The 19,381-nt window shown below is 39.3% G+C and overlaps 1 protein-coding gene across 1 annotated transcript in view; it reads right to left on the bottom strand.

Annotated features, from left to right (window-relative positions):
* Positions 1 to 1,005: 1,005 nt before the first annotated feature.
* The window catches only part of CAST (calpastatin), a 50,311-nt gene continuing 31,935 nt past the window's right edge, over positions 1,006 to 19,381 (bottom strand). The window contains exons 9-32 of the mRNA XM_062513494.1: positions 19,241 to 19,357; positions 18,024 to 18,122; positions 17,423 to 17,524; positions 16,771 to 16,851; positions 16,623 to 16,676; positions 15,913 to 16,008; positions 15,668 to 15,763; positions 14,869 to 14,967; positions 13,650 to 13,733; positions 12,937 to 12,984; positions 9,847 to 9,951; positions 9,451 to 9,546; positions 8,991 to 9,092; positions 7,911 to 7,994; positions 7,373 to 7,420; positions 7,117 to 7,212; positions 6,506 to 6,604; positions 5,656 to 5,757; positions 4,550 to 4,642; positions 4,098 to 4,151; positions 3,576 to 3,668; positions 2,680 to 2,759; positions 2,138 to 2,204; positions 1,006 to 1,657 (exon numbers count right to left, since the gene is read on the bottom strand). Of these exons, the coding sequence (XP_062369478.1) occupies positions 2,147 to 2,204; positions 2,680 to 2,759; positions 3,576 to 3,668; positions 4,098 to 4,151; positions 4,550 to 4,642; positions 5,656 to 5,757; positions 6,506 to 6,604; positions 7,117 to 7,212; positions 7,373 to 7,420; positions 7,911 to 7,994; positions 8,991 to 9,092; positions 9,451 to 9,546; positions 9,847 to 9,951; positions 12,937 to 12,984; positions 13,650 to 13,733; positions 14,869 to 14,967; positions 15,668 to 15,763; positions 15,913 to 16,008; positions 16,623 to 16,676; positions 16,771 to 16,851; positions 17,423 to 17,524; positions 18,024 to 18,122; positions 19,241 to 19,357 (1,986 nt within the window). The 3' untranslated portion in view covers positions 1,006 to 1,657; positions 2,138 to 2,146. The remainder of the gene's footprint in view (positions 1,658 to 2,137; positions 2,205 to 2,679; positions 2,760 to 3,575; positions 3,669 to 4,097; positions 4,152 to 4,549; positions 4,643 to 5,655; positions 5,758 to 6,505; positions 6,605 to 7,116; positions 7,213 to 7,372; positions 7,421 to 7,910; positions 7,995 to 8,990; positions 9,093 to 9,450; positions 9,547 to 9,846; positions 9,952 to 12,936; positions 12,985 to 13,649; positions 13,734 to 14,868; positions 14,968 to 15,667; positions 15,764 to 15,912; positions 16,009 to 16,622; positions 16,677 to 16,770; positions 16,852 to 17,422; positions 17,525 to 18,023; positions 18,123 to 19,240; positions 19,358 to 19,381) is intronic.

The following is a 19,381-nucleotide window of genomic DNA, read 5'->3' as shown; positions in this document are numbered from 1 at the left end:
CAGCACAGCAGTAGTCGACAAGTTAGATGTGGTCAACTATGATGCAGCTTTGAAATCCAAAGGAAAACAGGCAAAAAAACAAACAAACAAACCAACAACTGTAGCAGGGTCTCGATGAGCTTGTGAAGGCCTTTGTGGAGTGTCACCAACATGTAAAGAAAGAGGGACTGGGTACTGGAAGGGGCTGCCCCAGGGAGGTGGTGGAGTCACTGCTGCAGAAGGTGTTTAAGAAAATGCTGAAGGTGGCACTAAGTGCCATGGTCTGGTTGACAAGGCGGTGTTCATTTCATAGCTTAGACCTGATGATCTCAAAGCTCTTTCCCAACCTAGTTGATTCTGCAAGTCTGTATTTTGAAGGCTGTTTTTTTAAATGTTAGATTGAATTTTAATATGCAAACACGGTTTTTTTAATTTTTATTTCTAGGCTTGCTTCTGCCTGATGGCAGTGGTGATAAAGGAAAAGCCAGGAAGGGCACACTGCATCCTTAAAAACTTTATTGGAGTGGCATGGCGCAGACTGCAAGTACAGTCACGAGTCTAAATATCCCCAACTTCAGTCCCTGTGCCATCCCTGCCTGCAGACCCCAGGCTCTGTTGCCTGTGGCCTCCCTTTGCCAGCCTGGTGTCAGGATGTGCAAAAGGACGTTCTGCAGGGCAGGAAGGCAGAGGAAAACCCACGGAGGTGGTGGCAGCCTGGAGCTGCGGCAGCTGACCCGTGAGAGGTGCCTGGCCATGCCTGTCCTTGCAGGGAACAGGAGAAACGGGGCTTTGTTCTCTGCAGCATCACCTTCAGCCCCATCCTTGCGTTCCCTGCTGGAGTGCCAGGTACAGGAGGACTAGAAACAGTGCAAAATAAGATAAAAAGGAGCCTGCCTCTGGACCCGAATCGCTGCTAAAGCTTGTGCCCCTCCTTTCTTTCCCCACCCTTGTTGTGTCTTGGTAGGTGTTACATTTGTTATTTGTCCAGTCCAGGAGACTCCTGAAATTAGGAGATAACAGTACAGATACAATTGGAAATAATGGTAATAATAATAATAAAAACAAAAGTCCTGCCCTAGTGTGTTTTAACTGTGGCTAAAGGCAGCACCCCAAATACCTGCTTGATGTCCAGACATGCTGGAAGAAGCGGCTAATCCCCAGTTTCTCATTCTTTAACCACCCCACTGCTGGCCTACAGCTTCGCATCAGGAACTGGCCTGAGCAGAATGCTGCACAGCCCAGCTGAGGGTAATTAAAGCTCATCATATTCCAGAACACTCAATGCATTCACTGCAACATTAAAAAATGCTAGCACATATGAAGTCCTCAGAGATTTACAGGCACTATGTGGAGATTACGTGCAAAAGTCTGCAGATTTCTTTTTTTTTTTTTTTTTTTTGCATAGCTCTTCATTGATGCAATATATTTCCTGCAAATAGAAAGCATTCTTTCCCTCCAAATGCTGAAGGAAATTGAATCTTAATAAACTGAACTGCTGGGGGAAAGAAACAAACCACCTGAGTCTACTACTGAGAAAAAAAGATGAGGAAAAAGTCCAGCAAGTATCACTGTAAAAAAACCACCCAGAATAACTATGTGCTTTTGGCATCAGCTTTTGTTCTTCACGAGTAATCATCCACCCACAGAAAGAAGGCATTTTCCATGGTGCAGCAGGATCCTGGGGGGGATAAAACAGAACAAAAAAATTAAGTCAGAGTGCTCATCTTCTCTTAACTGGAAATAAAACTCACAGCATAAATCTGGGAAGAATTACAGGAACTAAGCTTCCAGATGGGTCCAGAGCAGCGGTAATGACACAAGGTCAATATCCTAAAGGTCAAAACTCCCAGTGGAGATTTGCTTAGTCCTCATTACTGTGAGACAATGTCTTAGGGAAGCAGCACTTCACATCTTGGAATGCTTGGAATTCCACCAGCCTAAAGGTGTTTAGCTACATGAAGTAGTTCTGTAACAAACTGAATGGATAAAGGGTGAAAAAACTGCCTGGGAACCCTGAAGTGGAAAGTCATCCCAGTGCAGCAGCAGTTTTAACCATGTCTTAGTTTGGTTCAAGCACTGATAGCAAAGCTCAGCTTTAATTCACAAGCATGAAACTGTCTTTGTGGTAGCCCAGGGAACAGGGAAGAAGAAATCTCACCTTGTAAGGTTAACGTTTAGCTTGTTTTCTGCTTCTCAGATTTGCTGCTGGAGGACTGTCCCTTTGCCTAGGGAGAGGATGAGACAATGAGAAACTGAACCAAGCTAAAACCTGAAATCAGGCAGTGACAAGACACTTGCCAGAATCACAGTTCAGACATAAATACAATCTGCACTTGAAATACATATAGTTTAGTAAGAGTATTTGTGACTCTTGCTGTGTACAAATATTTTCACCTTTTCACCATCAATTGCTTTCTTTCAGACACACTGGGTTGTGCCTGACCTTGTAATTCCCTGTTCCTAAATACCCTTTCACCCACACCAGTGATTAGGTCACAGCTCAGAACAGCCTCCTGAAGAGGAGATAAAGACACCCCTCAGTTTTACACTGAGAACTGCAAGTCAGTTCTGTGGTCACACAAAAGGCACCTGAGGTGATTTAATAACCAGAAATCCCATCACTGACATGTGAAATGTAAAATTTCCAGAGCAGATGCCCCTCTTGTATGACTGTCCATACTACAATAAACGTGTTTATACCGTTTTAGAGTCTCTGGGCTTTCCTTTATCCTTTGAGCTTGGTTTAGTGGTCGTAGCTTCCTTTCCACTTTTGTCCTACACTCCAAAGAAAATAAAAAAAATTACAGTTACAAGGAGAATAGAGCACTGATAGCACCTGCTTTCTTTGACATCTCACAAAACAAAATCTTTTTAATGGGGTTTGCAGCAACACAGGCTGTGCTGACAGAAGACTGCATCAGAAGAACCTGGTAGAGATGGGCAGATTTTGTATCTACTACTGAGCCATAATGCTGCAGCAGCAGATCTACCCCTGGATTTCATGAGCAGATGAAGCAGCACTTGAAACACCAGTAGTCCTGTTTTCAGCTGCCTGAGAATTCTGTTTGGAAACAGCTCTTTCCTCCCAGGAACACAGCTGATTTGAGCATCAGTTTCAAAGCTGCTGCTCCTTTTCTCAGTTGCAGGACCCCTCTAGTCCATGCCTTACACTCTCTTCTTGTCAACTCTACTGTTTTCCCTAACATATCTAAAAGTCTGCTGCTCGCTGCTTTCCTCTCTACAAAACCCTCTTGAACTGTGCCTCAGCTCCAGCCAACAACCATTGCTACCCAGTGCCTCCTATCACTGACCAAAGGTTTCTCTGCCTCTCTGTAATGTTTGAACACTCTTAAAAGTTGTTACCACATTTCTCTGCTCAACTAACTTCTCCAAGCTTGTCTAAAGAGCTCTAATTACCACAAACCTTCCTTCTTCCAAATATTTAGTACACAGCAAATATATCCACTACCACTGCAGAAGTGAGACAGTCCCTGCATCTGGACAGGCTTCCTGTAAACCTAAAAAGGGCTGCTGCAAAGAAAACTGAGGAGTGAAAAACTGTTTATTTTGCAAGTTATTAGCAGAAAATGTCTTACCTTTGAGTGCTGGGGTGTAGTAGCAGGAGCCTTTGCACAAGAATCAAAGTCACCTGATAAGGCATCAATAGCTGCGCTGTCATCTGTACGTTTCTGCAATGATTTTAATTTTGAAGTCACAAAATGTGCAACCCAGCTTCCCACAGTCAAATCAGTGGTTGAGGAATTTATGTCTGCTTTAATTAATTGTCCCCTTTCTCAAAGAAAAGCACACTTGAATTCCACACATATAGTTAGAGAGATCTATTTGAGGTTCTCAAGAGGTATGATTTCTTGAACATTCATATTGCAGCTGTACATAAAAACTGCATTTCTTGTGAAGAGTTTCTCCTCACAGAAGTTTTACTGTCCACCATTGTTCCTATTACCTCCTGCATTTATGAGTATTTGCAATTAATCACCCCTTAAGCTCACAGTGACACAACTTTGAAACAAAATCAGAGCCCACAGCATGAATAAAACCACAGAATAAATATCATGAATATTAAAAAAAAACCCCTCAGTAAACATCATAAACATTACCTTCTTTCCTTTGTGTTTCACATCATCCTTTGCTGTTGGCTTTGCTGGTTTACTCTTGGGAAGGAAAAAAGCAGATCCTCATTTTAAACTGGATAGATTAGTTTAAAAAAACCCAAATATTTACATATGACACTACTGGGTGTTCACAGATTGCCAATGAACCTGCACCATTCTGAACAAATTCCTTTAGTAGTTCAAAGTGATTTATTTGTTGATACTGCCCAGTTGGAAGAAAAAAAAACCCAAAACACCAAGAACAAAACTTCTGTTTTTTTCCTCCCTTTTCTATTTTGAGCTACTCTCACTGAAGGGTATTTCTATGTTTTACCCTAATACATAAATACAATACAGACACTCACTTATTCAACTTGCAATTCCAAAGAGGACAGACTGGCTCAGGCAGACTCAAATTTCCACAGTTGCAAATAAAAACTAGGGAAGCTTTTCCTTACCTGCTCACCTGACTCCAGAAGTTTTCGATAATCAGGTGGGATTGTTTCATCTCTCTCTCCAAGTTTGTCTCTGTGCTCAGATTTAGCCTTTTCCTGAAAGTATTTAATTATATAACAACTTAAATACCCATGTTAGAAATATTAGCAATGAACAAGTCAAAGGGCATATCAGACCAAGGACAAATATCCTTTTTTACTTTAAAATTTTAAAACTACTGAGAAAATCCCCTTATATTCATTTCACTATGAAGCATGTTTCATGCCAGAAACTTTTAAAAACTACATTTATTTTTCTTTTGGCAGCATACCAGGAACATGCCACACAGAACACCACAAGGAAGTTTTTAAGCAGATTGCTGAAGAACATTTTTGTCTTTCTAAAACACAGGCATTTTAAGGCTCTCTCTTTTCTTCAGCTAAGATTCCAGCCTAACCTTATTGATAGACAGCATATGGTGGTTTTGTTTTTCCCCAGTAATGTACTTTACCTCAGCTATTTCAAATTACAATTTATTACTACTATTACTACTATTATGGAGAAATTTATTTTATTGTTAGCAGAAGGGCTTTTACAGATTTTATGAAATACTACATGAAGGCAAAGCCAACAGAAACAAAGACATTTAAAAGTGAGCCTAATTAAGTGAACTTGGTACACGTGGTTATAGAAGTCAAAACAAAAAGAAGGCCAGGAAATCAGTTTTAGAAACTGAGGCCCAAGAAGACACCTGAAAAATGATGAGAATAATGGCAATGAAAGGCACTGAACTAAAATGATTTCAAATCTCCTGTAACATTTCAACGCTTGTCTCCAAGTGGCTGAAGTATATTAACCAAATCATCATTTTTCACAGAACACACAAGTAATCCACATTTTCCAGACAGAAAAGTGGTTGATATACGTAAGAGCATGGATTCTTTTTTTATCAATAACCTTACTCTTAAAACATCTAAAATCTCAATGTCACATATTCCTGTGAGAATCTGAGAACCACTGCAGATTTTCGGGGTTTTGGAGGGGGTTTTTTTGTTGGTTTGGTTTATTCCCTCCCACCCCTTCTGCTCCCCAAATTGCTCAAGTCTCAGAGAAAGTCTCTTGTTACTACCTTCACTTTATCCACAACTGGTTTGCTCTCATCAGGGTCAGGCTCCCTCTGTCCCAGGGAATCAGACAGGAGATCCAAGGCTTCATCCATCTCTTTTCCTCCCTAATAAAGCAGAAACACATTTGTGAAAGCACATCTGCTGCAAAAATGATGTAATTCATCAATCTACTTTAAGTACTAGATAATGAACTGTAGAACTTGAGTGAACAAACAGCAATCCCTTTGTACTTGCAGTATAGCACAATAGCTGGGGAAAAATACAGAATATTTCTGACCTACAGAAAACAATTTCAAGAAGGGGATATGGAATTTACTTGAATGGTTTTTATTTTTATAAATAAGCCTAGCTGCTGTAATGGAAATAGATCTATGAAATGATTGGCAACTGTTTGGCAATTACTGTTTAGCAATTACCATTCATTTTCAATTTTATCCAGAACCTGCATGGAAAAAAACCCAAAAAAAAACCAAACCTTTAAACCAACACATGGCAGGAGGAGCTTTATATGCCCCTTCCAAGCCGGGCTGGGAGCAGGGGGGAAGATCCCTCTACATGGATCAAAATTTCAGAGCAACATTACAAAAAACACCTTAAAGGAAAGTTCCCCTGGTATTCAAAGGTAGACATGATGCTGCCTGTGAAATCTGTTGAAAATGGAGTGCCCACTCTTTTTTTTTTTTTTTTTTCCCCCAGGGGAACATTTTCCTTCTCCACAATAGCCATTTTTAGCAGTAAATAATTAAATTTTGCAACAGTCCACACTGGTCAAACTGTCTGGATCATGGTGCTGCCCCTCCTCATTACTCAGCCCTCGTTTTGGGGTAAGGACCTACAGGAGAGGTTTCTTACTGAGGTAGAAGGTGCAGGAGCTGCTGAGTGCACTGAGGAAACTGTAGCAGCAGAGATCACATCCGAGGAACTCGTGGGCTTGACACCATCCTTGGCTTTCTGGAAAAAAACAAAACCACTCATCAGACCCAAAAGCACATCCAAAACACAGCACCCACACAGCAGATTTCCAGGATTTAGTTTTCCTGAGGAGCTTTGCTTGTTTCAGACTGAAACACACCCCTCCACACACACACACACACTGTGCAACTGTTCCTCATCTCAGTTTGTTCTTCCATCTCAGCCACTGGGTTAAAACTCACCACAGCTGAAGTTTAAACAGGTTTAACATGGCCCCAAAATAACTACGATTTCATCAAGCCATCTAATATTCCCAAAAAACCCTTTTAAAATCCTCAGCTGCAAAGCACTACTTATGCAACTGGTAAAAATGTAAGTCACATAACTAGTTTTTTGTTTGTTTTTTTTCTATTAACTTACTGCAAGAAGTACTTTAAATTTTTCGTTATTGGATTTCATTTAAGGAACTTTATAAAGGAAACACAGAAAATGTCATGTTTATTCAAACAATTTGAAAATAAAAACAGATTTCTGATATCTAATATACTCACTTTTGGTACAGTTGATGTAGGTAATGGTGCAGGTGGTGATGGAGAACTGGAAAATCCTTCTGTCAAACCCTCTAAAAGATCATTTTCACTCATAGGCTGCCATTGGCAAGAAAACAAAATATTGTAAGTCTCTTATCTCTTAAAAAGTAAGAAAGTAACATAGCTCATTTTTAAACTGAACACTGGGTAACCCTGCTGATATTTGGTAAGCAAGTAGTGAATGAAACAGTTATTTGAAATCATCGGGTTTTTTTACCTGTGATTTCTCTTCTGGTTTTGGTAGGAGTGGTTTTCCATCTTTATCCTGTAAAGAAAAAAATCCCTTGCATTAAACCTTAAACAGCCATGCAATACAAGCACTCTGGGGGCATTCCCTGAGCAACAGAAAGGGTTACACAGGACAGGGACCTAACCAGCAGCCCTTATAGCATCCACTGCTTCTAAAGATGCCACTTAAAACATCCAGGTCCCTGGGGTTTTCTTAACAGCTTTAACCAATCACAATTTATTTATTTCTAAAGTATCAGAAGCTACTGAAAGATTCTAGTGGACTAATCTCAGACAGAATTATTAATCTGCAGGTACCTGCATCTAAACCACTTCTGTGTCCATGCAGGCATCCAGCAGTGATAGATACTTGTGGGAACTACACAAAGTTCTACAGAATTTCTAGCTATTGTAAAAACGGCTGAAGCAAAATATCAGTGTTTCAAAATGAAAATAGGAGTCTCAGTTTCATCTACATGTTTTGAAGAATGAAAGGGAAGTAAGACTAAGCACATTAAATTAATTACCTTGGATTCTGTTAATCTGTACTCTGGAGGAATTGTTTCTTCTTCTTCACCCAGCTTTTTGTGTTGTTCCTTTTTGGTTTTCTCCTGTGAAGGCAAAATAGGAATCACAGTGAGAAAAGCAGCCACCCACAGAAATGCACAAGAGCAAGCTTCCAGCTTTCAGTCTTCTGATTCAAACTGGTCATATTCAATCCAACCACCAGATACAAACAGTTAAAAGAAGGCATTTTCTCTTGAGAAAGCCTTCATTCTCTTGCCTGTTTCTTCCTCTGTGTGTCAGAAGTGGCTCTGCCTATTTCATTGAAGCCTAGCAGAGGTAAGTAAATAGACAAGGGTGGACCAAAATAAAAGATACCTCTGGGTCTTAATTCTTTACGTTTTTGGAAATCCACTCAACAGCTGTCTGGACTGCACGCAAAGGAAGGCTGAAGAGAGAAGTCAGTGGCACACTTCAAGAATTATTACTCCCATACAAGTTATGCTGGGAAAATGCCAACTAAGGAAAGGGAATGAAGCCAACTTTGGGAACTTTTGCCTGACAGACTTCCAGCCACCAGAAGGGCTGGTTTCTGACTCCAGCCAATTCCATCTGGCTTAGGGTGGCACATGGGGGCATTCAGACTGTGCCTATGAGCAGCATTCCCTTGGACAGGATTTCAGTGACTTATTTATGGCTGGCTCCCTATTTAAAGATATAAACCCCAAAACTTTTGTGCATAATTTCTAATTTAAACCTCTCATCATAAATTTGGTTCCTAAAGAAAAAGGACCATACTGTGTGCTACTCCTGATGTGCATCTTTATTGTGCTTCAGTTCAGCAGAAGGACACAACAAAACACAGTTTTCAGAAACTGCACTGCAACAGTCAGAATTTATTAGGAAGGTGTACTCATTGTGTTGAAATCCTACTAGGACTACCTAAGCAGAACAGAAGTGGTTTCAACAGCACATTCTGTTTGTAAAAAAGTGAAAACATAATGTCTACTTTGTTTGTGACCTGAGGAAATGGAGGTGTAGGAAATGAAACACTGAAGGTAATTACATCAACAGTCTATTTTTGAGGTTTGATTTTTTTCTACCTTCACTTTGTCCACAGCAGGCTTTTTCTCATTTGGATCGGGCTCCCTCTTTCCTAGGCTACTGGACAAGGCTTCCAGTGCCTCATCAGACACAGGACCAACCTGCATGGGTGTTGATACAGGAAAAAACAGATTTTAGTCTGCAGAAACCTAGTTTTGTCTTTTCCTGTAGCCCCTATTAGGTTCACAAATAGCATCCCCTGTAGGGCAGTAAGAGCTGGAGGACACCACAGGAACTATCAGTTTGGCTTCTTCTATGAGACCATTCAGTTTGTGCTTTTTTTTTTTTTTTTTTTTTAATTTTTTTTTTTTTTTGAGAGCCTCTCAGCCTTTGTGTGTTGCCACTATGGAAGAAGAACATGCAATACTGAAATGAGCATCCTGACGGCATGCTCTACCATCCCATCAATGAAACACTGAGTTTTGCTTCAGCTCCAGCTGAAGGGGCTCCACTACTTACTGAAGACACAGGAGCTGCAGACTGCACAGTGCAAGCTGTGGCACGAGGGACCACTTTATCCCCAGTGGCTTCTGCAGACACAGAACCTGATGGCTTCTGAAACAGAACAATTTACACTGTACTTTTAGTGAATATGCTTAGAAAACACAAACTGTGCCCACTAAATATTTTCTGGGCTGTTTTTTTTCTAAATACAGCACTAAACGAGAACGAAAAGTCTAAACTTAAAGGCAGATGATGCTCAATATAGAGTGCCAATACTGCATGTTCTGTAAAGGCAATGGGAAGGGTAAAACAGGGAGAGAAGAAATGTGGTTTTTTTGAAAGAACAGTAGCACAACCCAGTCTTAGCAAAACTGTCAGTGTCAGCTTCTCCAGTGAAACAGAAAGACATACTTTGGATATGTTGCAGGGCTTTGCTACTTTGGGTTGAACTGCAGGCTGTGCAGGGCAGGCAAAGTCCTTTGAAAATTCATCAACAAGATCAGATTCACTCAAACCCTGCAAAAAACAAACAAACAATAAAAAAAAATCCATATGTGGCACAGGTGACTCACTGTCTCTTTTTAATTTACGTTTTCAAGAACGGTATTTCAGCTATTCAAAAAGCAAGAAAATATCTGTAGCTTACAATGAAATAACATTTCACAATTATGTGCAACAGAACAGAATTAATTTTGCTTTGCATAAAATTAAGAAAAACACACTTCCAAATAAGTTTCTTTGAAATAAGAACAAATTTTGTTTCTTTCATAAGTCAATATAACGCAGGGAACTGTACACATAATATAAAACACAATACAGAGAACCAGATATAGAATATTCAAGTCAGGACTACTGAAAGGGAAAATACAACCTCTTAATTAGGAAGAAAATGTAATATTTATCAGCAGAACTACAGTTCCCTGAAAATTCCCTTAGCCTGTCCACTGACTGCTGACACTCAGTGGTTTCTACAGTGCATGTTTTGGTGAATAAAAATGCAGTTTTAGTTTCCTGATGCATTTCCTGTGATATATTACAGTCCACTGACACTGTGTGAACTAGACCTCTGCAGTCCACACATCCCTACCCCTATATACCTGAAGGTCCTGGAATCCTCCAAATTACTGTTCAAGCTAAATGTTTAAATCTTTGCTGGCAGTGATGGCCATTCACCTACTGCACCAAACTTAACAGCTCAGGGACAGACTCATAATGCACTAAAAAATGACATTTCTGAGAGAGAAACCCTTCCCTCACTCCCTTCCCCTAATTCTTTATAATGTAAGGCCCCACTTTTAATAATGCCTGAAATCCTCTTTCAGATGCTAAATAAGAAAAGGCATTTAGGCAGTAACTTTTATTCACTAAGAGTAGTGCCACTGCATGTGCTTAAGGCCACGCAGAGTGGAGGCCCAAAAAAAAGACAAACACTAGCTGAAATCCTGGAGGAAGGACTTCACCAGAAATCATGGAAGAATAGCAAGTGGCTGATAGTTTCCAGCTGTTAACACAGCTTTTCCTGTTTGGCTGACTTTGGTTTCTGATATATTTGTATACATAAATATATGTAAATAGATTAAAAAATACATAAATATTATATTGTTATATCTATGTATCCATATATCTAGATATATAGAAATGCATATCTATGGATATAGATATGGATATAGATATAGATAGAGATATGGATAGAGATAGAGATAGAGATAGAGAGATAGAGATAGAGAGATAGAGATAGAGAGATAGAGAGATAGAGAGATAGAGATAGAGAGATAGAGATAGAGAGATAGAGAGATAGAGATAGAGAGATAGAGATAGAGAGATAGAGAGATAGAGATAGAGAGATAGAGATAGAGAGATAGAGAGACAGAGATAGAGAGACAGAGATAGAGAGACAGAGATAGAGAGACAGAGATAGAGAGACAGAGATAGAGAGACAGAGATAGAGAGACAGAGATAGAGAGACAGAGATAGAGAGACAGAGATAGAGAGACAGAGATAGAGAGACAGAGATAGAGAGACAGAGATAGAGAGACAGAGATAGAGAGACAGAGATAGAGAGACAGAGATAGAGAGACAGAGATAGAGAGACAGAGATAGAGAGACAGAGATAGAGAGACAGATAGAGAGACAGAGATAGAGAGACAGAGATAGAGAGACAGATAGAGAGACAGATAGAGAGACAGATAGAGAGACAGAGATAGAGAGATAGAGATAGATAGAGATAGAGAGATAGAGAGATAGAGATAGAGAGATAGAGATAGATAGAGATAGAGAGATAGAGATAGAGAGATAGAGATAGAGAGATAGAGATAGAGAGATAGAGATAGAGAGAGATAGAGAGATAGAGAGATAGAGATAGAGAGATAGAGAGATAGAGATAGATAGAGATAGAGAGATAGAGAGATAGAGATAGAGAGATAGAGATAGATAGAGATAGAGAGATAGAGATAGAGAGATAGAGATAGAGAGATAGAGATAGAGAGATAGAGATAGAGAGAGATAGAGAGATAGAGAGATAGAGATAGAGAGATATTTCAGTGGTGATCCCACAGGGTTCTCTTCTGGCAGCAGGACTTATTCCCCTGGAGCACAGTTGTTCCCTTTTTCTCCTCATGACAGGAGTTCCCTTCTGTGCAGCTCTCAAACATCCACCACTCAAGATTATCACGTCACACCTGACATAAAAATTAAGAGACCAAAAGCCTTTTTTCCAGCACTTTGCATTCCTTCCCTTCTCACTTTAACCCTGAACAATATGAATAGTTTCAGATTTCTGCTCAGAAGGCACTCAAACTGCTCCTGACCTTGACACTTGTTTCAGGAGAGCAGAGATTTCCTGTGCTTTTCCAGTTTCTGCCAGGATTCCTCAGCTCACAGTATTTCCAAAGTGGAGCCCTTAGTTTCCTCAGTGCTTTGCTATAGTGCCTCTTTTTTCTTCCTCTGCCTTTAAAACAGTATTTGCTGCTGTCTCTTTCAGTATTTTAATCCTCTCTTGTACTTTCTAGGCCACCATGGATACTCTCTGCGACATTCAGGTTGTTGTTTGTGATTAGGAAAATGTCCACAGCAGCTTTTTTCCCCCCTCTTTCCTGTCAAAGTCCTTTATATTTGATTACTAGCGAGAGGAAACTTGTCAAGAAAACAAAATATTTTCCTGCTTCACCTCTCTCTACCCTTAACAGCTCCAATAGACCCCTACAGAATATTTTACACTAACTCCCCACACAGCCTTTCTTTGAGTCAGCAATAATTTTTGTAACTCTCTCCTGTCTTGAACTGTCTAAACCTCTTCCTTATATGTGTTCTTCATTCACAGACATTTGAGTTTCAATAAAAACCAACTTCCACTTGATGCTTCTGACCTGCAGGTTTTGTGCAAGGAAGCAAAACCCACAAGCAGACCAAGAGACTTACATCATGGCACAGAGAGAAGTGATGACAGAGAGGGAGAAAACAGGATATCTAGCCACACTCCTACAATATTGTCAGTTTTCTAACCTTTGGTTTTTCTTCAGGCTTCGGCAATATTGGCTTTCCATCTTTATCCTAGAAGGAAATTAGGTATTGTTGACATTTTTCTGTGCTATACTCAGTTATCACAAGCAAATTAATGTAAAGGAAATTACATACTCAAGAATTAATCAGTAACAGGAATTCCCTTAAATGGGGAATTTTTACGTGGCCAGATAAGTAGATCAAAAAAGCAAATGTCAGCACACTACAAGAGAATAAGAAGTGTTCTGCTATTGTTTTGGTTAACTTTGAATCAATCTCTATCAATTCGGGTGTCAAACCAGGAAAAAAAAAAAGAAAAAAAAAAGTGTAATTTTCCCACCGTTTTACATCACAGTTTCAGGGGTACATTACAAAGTGACATCAAAGAGCACTCCTCCAAAGGGATAGACTTTACAAGGCTGAGATTTAATGTCAGAAACAAGATACATCACTCTTGGATTGGGTGATGTTTGAGCTGACTCACCCACCTCATGGGTGAGATGAGATTTTTTTGCCTGGACTAAACAGTGAGTTTATTCCAGGAAGAGGAATAAAGGAAGAGCAGGATAAAAGAGGTACAGAAATCACCAAGGAGAAAGCCCTGGATTAAATACTAGTTTAATTTGTTTTCCTCAGGTTCTTTCCCTCTCTGTAATGAAAGAAACTGTCAGGCACAGCGCCCTGCCTACAAAGAAATGGAGATGTGAGAAACTTACCAGGTCTGGCATTAACCTGTACTCTGGAGGTATTGTATCATCACGTTCTCCAGTTTTTTGTTCCTTTTTCTCTTTGGCTTTTGACTTAAAAAGAAACAACATTAAAAAAAGAACACTTAAAATAAAATCTCCGAGTACACAACTTCTCTATCAGGATTCTTCTGCCTACTGTGTACAAAAGGACTGGCATCAGATGAAATTATAGGAAGATGAAATTATATAGGAAGATACTAAAATCCCTCAATTTATTCCTGCCAAATGTCTATGGTAAAAGGTTAAAGATTAAATGCCATATGTGAATATGGCTAAATTATTTTAAATCCTAAAACCCTCTACACAGTATTCAGAATTCTGTCTTTGTGACTGGCACTTTTAGAATTTTTGTGTGTACAAAATCATCAGGTTTTCTTGCATTTCAGCAAGCTGATTACACAAGGCATAATTCTGTGTGTTTTTTCATCACTGGCATTGAAACAAAGTTTTTAATTCTCTGAGCCTCCTTAATGAAGAAATGCATCCACTAAGTTATCTGAAGGTACAGAATGACTAGATCTGCAATACAAGAAGCAATTTTTTGTCAAAATTTAGCTCAGCAGCAGAAGATTTTTTACACTTTCCCTGTTATTTGTTTTCTCTGAGCTATAAGTGAAGACAGGAAAAAACCTGTTCTAATCATGGTTATAGACAGAGTTTGCAAAACTAAATCTGAAAGTTAAAGCTTAGCATGCAAACACAGGGTAACTGTTTAATTAATCTGTTGGGGGAAAACAAAACTCTCAAAAGATAGTGAAAGACTCAGAAAGATAATGGAGTGTGATGGAAAAAGGAGCACACACAGAGGAAGTCAAAAATCAGATAGTAAATATGTGCAAAATGAAAGCTTACTATAAATTGTACAGAGAGATGGGGGGGGGGAAACCAAAACAGAGCTTTATCTACCCAAGAATACATGTATGTAAGTATGAATGTATGTATATTTGCTTGTATAAGCAAACAAATGACATGCTCAGTTTTCCAGACCAAATTACTATGTTCTACTCTACCTGTATCCACTTGGGATTCTTAATGTTTTTCATTTTCTTAATCACTGAAAACTCACACATTCCTAGGCCTTTGATATCAAAGTCACTTTCTTGTTATTTTACACATTTGTCCAGTGTCTAAACAAAGGGAACTCACAGGATTCCACAGCCAGAGTGAAAAGGGAGTGAGGTTTTACCTCTGACACCTCTACAAAAGGGGTAGGATCTTCTTCAGGTTCAGGTTCAGGTCCTCCAAGAGTATCAAGAAGAGCATCCATTGCATCATCTTTAATTTCCTGTATTTTAAGAAAATGTGCAAACCATTTTGTTACTTCTTTTAATTGAAACAGGTTTTTACCTTATGTATTTTTATACTGTATATGAAGAAAACAGCCAGCACCAGATTGGTCTTTTTGGTTTGGCTTTACCCAATTTCCTCAACACCAAATTACATGATAGAGTTAGCACAGCTCCAGTCAGACATGGGGCTTTTCTTAAGGAGAGAAGGGATAAAAGAGAAAGTAAAAAGCCCCTCAAAACCAACAGTGTCACAATGTCATCTAACACAATTCTCATGTGCTTTGACATGGCAAACTGAAAAAGTGTAAGGTCACACTTGCTCTGTTCAGAGGGGAAAAAACAAGAAGGTTCATAAAACATGAGAAAATTACATCATAGCCAAGTTTTAAACACAGATCACAGAGCTAAGAAAATTTTCCAGCTAATGCTGCTACTCTACTTCCTCTAGTGAGAAGAACCATTTATTCCTCAGAATCCAGAAGGAAAAATCATCTGATACACTAAAGTCAGATCTTTAAGACACAATGGAATCTGGGCAATGGATTTACTGTTATTCCTGTATTTTCTGTGATAAAAAGGATTTACACTTGAAAATGAGAATGATGAGCATATTTATGAGAACAAAACCACGTAATAGCAGCATATGCCTGCACATTTTAATTATAAGGTAACCAGCGAAAAAAGGACTATGTGTACCTCTTTTGATTTTGTTTTCTTCTCCTTAGGAGGAACTGAGGTCTTAACAGAACTTGCTGCTTGTGCTTGCACAATTTCTCCTTCTTTATTTGGTTTCTACGAGCGAGATGAAATTACAGGCAAATTCGCAAAAATAGGAAAGAAGAGGGAAATTTTTAATCTATTTTAAAATGAAATACTATGACAACAGCATCAATTTTTCCCCACACAGAAAATGCATGCAATGGCAAGGAAAGTGTCAATACCTCTGTCAGACTTGTGTTCTTCTCCTGAGCAGAAGCAGCACTGCAGGTGAAGTCAGAAGACAGGGCCTCTGCAAGCTCCTCATCTGTCATTGGCTTCTGAGCAAGGAATTGCAAAACCAAGTTATGACCATGAGAAAATTCAAATACCACCACGGGTCAAACTCAGTTTACAGACTGAGTGTGTCCCACAATTACTCACACAGTGACTTCACTGGCACAAGTTCCTGACACAACAAAAAATAAAGGTGCTTGCTCCCACTGTTTGATTCATGTCTCAGATAAGCTTTTATTTAAAAAAAAAAAGCTTTTTAAGAAGTATGTCAAACTTCCAAACCAGCAAAATTATGCTGGCTGACAGAAATCACTGGCCAAGTGTAGAAATACAAGTAATCTTTGCTGAAAGCATTACAGACAGACTCCTGCTTGCATAGTATTTCTCCCCTTTGTTATCCATATACCCAATATTTCTGTAAGCATTTATTTTACTCACTTCAGCTTCAGCATCATGAAAATTCTTACACCTTTATTAAAAACATCTATTTAGATGTGCCAAGCTCTATTTAGTTTTATCAGTAGCTAGGTTATTTGTCACCCCACATCCCCCTCCCAATGCCTGGGACTTTTGGAGAACAGGTAACATTTATATTTTCCTATAAATACAATCATAACCGGGTTACTTTCACCTTCCAGTATATTAAAAAAAGTCTTACTTCATCTTGCTCATTTGGTTTCCGTGGGACCACATCTTTGCCAAATCCTTTGCTCTAAAACAAGAATTAATTTTATAGTAAAGGGGAAGCAGAAATATCCAATATTACAGAAAACACACATGAAGAATGTGTTTTTTAACTCACTTACCTTCAACAGTTTAACATACTCTGGAGGGAGACTACCTTCCCGTTTGCCCATTTCTTCCAAGTATCTTGAATATATATCTTCCTGTGAAAATAATGCACATATTAATGATTGTGAACCGTTCATTACTGAAATAAATTTCTGATAGGAATTACCTACAGTGATACTGCCAGAAAGAAAATGCAAATACTGACTAGGACACTCTATAATGTCTTTCAGTACCTATTGTCATGCACATGCCTCCTCACCTGCTTCAACAGTGCTCATCATCCAGAAGAACATTCCCATATTCCCAATTTAAGCACTTCCACTGTCTCAGACCATAGGATGTATTGCTGAACCTAGACTACTTTTTAAATATTTATCAATTCCAAAATTTTTGTCATGCTTTGCTGAGCCACTAAGCTTGTAATCTAATCCTTCTTACATGACTCTCCCATTCAGACTCAGAAAGTTTTGCATTCTTCAACAAATTCCCAAAACTGTGTCATTTCCATATTAACAAAACCAACATTAAAATGTAACTGTGTTTGAACTGTGTTTGAACTCTTCACAGATGACAGGTACAAATCCTGGACCAATGCAGTAATGAGCAACTACAGATGCAAATTAGGGATTAATTTTCTAAGAAATAAGAATATCAAGTGTAAAATACCGTAATTTCTGGGCCAGTATAAACAGGAGTAGTAGGCACATCTTCCTCAGGTCCACCAAGGGTATCTATTAGGCTATCAAGTGCTGACTCATCCATATCAGGCTAAAAAAAATAAGCAAACCATTACAGAAGTTACCAAGGTGTACACAAGGGGAAAAAAAAATATGAAGCATCATATGAATCTGTAAAATACTCCTAGAAACCAGCCTTCAGCAGGACATGTACTTGATTTTCTCAGTGAGAATGGCTCTAAACTCAATTCTCCAGTGTCATTATCAAGGTATTTTGTAGTTGTGTATCAGTGAATGCACATACATATTCAAATAAAGCCAAAGATAGGGAGTAACTGATTTTAAGCTTATATAACTTTAAACTAGCTTCTGAAGAAGTCCTTTTTGACAAAACACAAATGACACACCACTTGTTTTTCACCTCTTCCTTCAGATGGCCCTCTACCATCATACATACATTGAGGATGTATCAGTACTTCAGCAGTTACCCATTAATTTTTGTTCCCTGAAACTGAAGTATTTCAGAGAGAGAAGCACCCTCTGAGGCAATATTACAAGGGAAGCCTTTGTCTGGGGTTGTGTTTACTAACCTCAGTACTTGATCTGTCAGCAGCAGCAACCACACTTGCACCGGCTGTGCCTGTTCCAGCAGCTGCACCAGCTACTGTGGACATCTCCTTCGACTTTTGCTGGAGAAGAAAAAGACAAAAAATTAAGAGACAGTCTATTGCAAAGTAAAAAACATCCAGTGCTGAGGCTGTGCACAGTTTTTTGGACTGAGCAACTGGCTGGTGTAAATGCATAGCACCCAGATGTTAGGGCAGAGTGAGCTACCACCATAAAAGCTCTGTTTCCAGTGGGATTCTGAAGTGGGAAAGAAAGCTTTCTATTTTAAGCACTCTACCTCCTTCTTTTACTCTACCAGTGAAAGAAATCTGCAGGGCAGAAAAAAGACTTTGAGGCCCCTTCCAAGTCTCTTTGGAAAGCTGCCATTTTACTCCTGGTAGCTCTCAATGCACCATTAAGCTCCAACTGCAAAAAACGTGCTCAAGCAGGTGGGGTGGAAACTGCTGCAGGCAGGGAGGTGAAGGGGCAACACCACCACAGCACAAAATGCAGAGCTCTGCCTTACTGACACTCCCATCTACTGCCAAAAATAAGTGTGTTGCAGCAGAGCTGCAGGTGCCTTTTGTGTTACCCTGGCCTTGCCACCAGACATGTGCACACCAGCAGACCAAAACATCCAACATCCTGATGCCACCACATACTTCTCCTTCACATTTTTTTTCTCCATTTGCCATGTGGAAATGTCCCCACCCCAGCTTTTTTCCCCAACCTTCCTCACTTTAGCTTTATTCAGAGCCTTGTTCAGGGCTGACCTGCTGCATTTGGAGCCAACGTGGCAGTGAAAGGCAAGGGAAGAGCTTGACAAAGAACCAGTGACAGCTGTGTAGCTACAAGGAACTTAAAAAAAAACAAACCAAAACAAACAAAAAACAAACAAACAAACAAACAAAAAAACCAAAACAAAAAAAAAAAAACAAACCAAAACCAAACCAAAAATAAAACACCCCAGAGAAAAACAGAAGAGCCCCAAACACAAAGGAACAGGCCTAAAACTGTGATGTTCTTCATGTTGTTTGCTTGGCCAACAGCTTATCTGCACCGTGATTTTTGGGGGCCCAGAAGTCTGAACTTGACAATATTCAGCTAAAGAATCCATCTTGATGTGCATTCCTAACATCCCCTCAATAAAATAACAAAAATTTGCTTAAATAATAAAAAGTGGTTGTTGCTTCTACGATACCTTTGGTGCCTGCATGGAGGTGGCAGGTAGAGGCTGGTCAGCCTGAGTTGTAGTTACTTTTCCTGTGTTATTTGGTTTAGAAGCTGTTGTCACAGTAAGTGTGGTTTGGTTTTTCCCCTGTGTAGAGATAAACTATAATCA

This window comes from Cinclus cinclus, chromosome Z (assembly GCF_963662255.1).
Source record: "Cinclus cinclus chromosome Z, bCinCin1.1, whole genome shotgun sequence".
Lineage (NCBI taxonomy): Eukaryota > Metazoa > Chordata > Aves > Passeriformes > Cinclidae > Cinclus > Cinclus cinclus.
The sequence above is the reverse complement of the archived record's forward strand: the minus strand, read 5'-3'. Positions and strand labels throughout refer to the sequence as shown.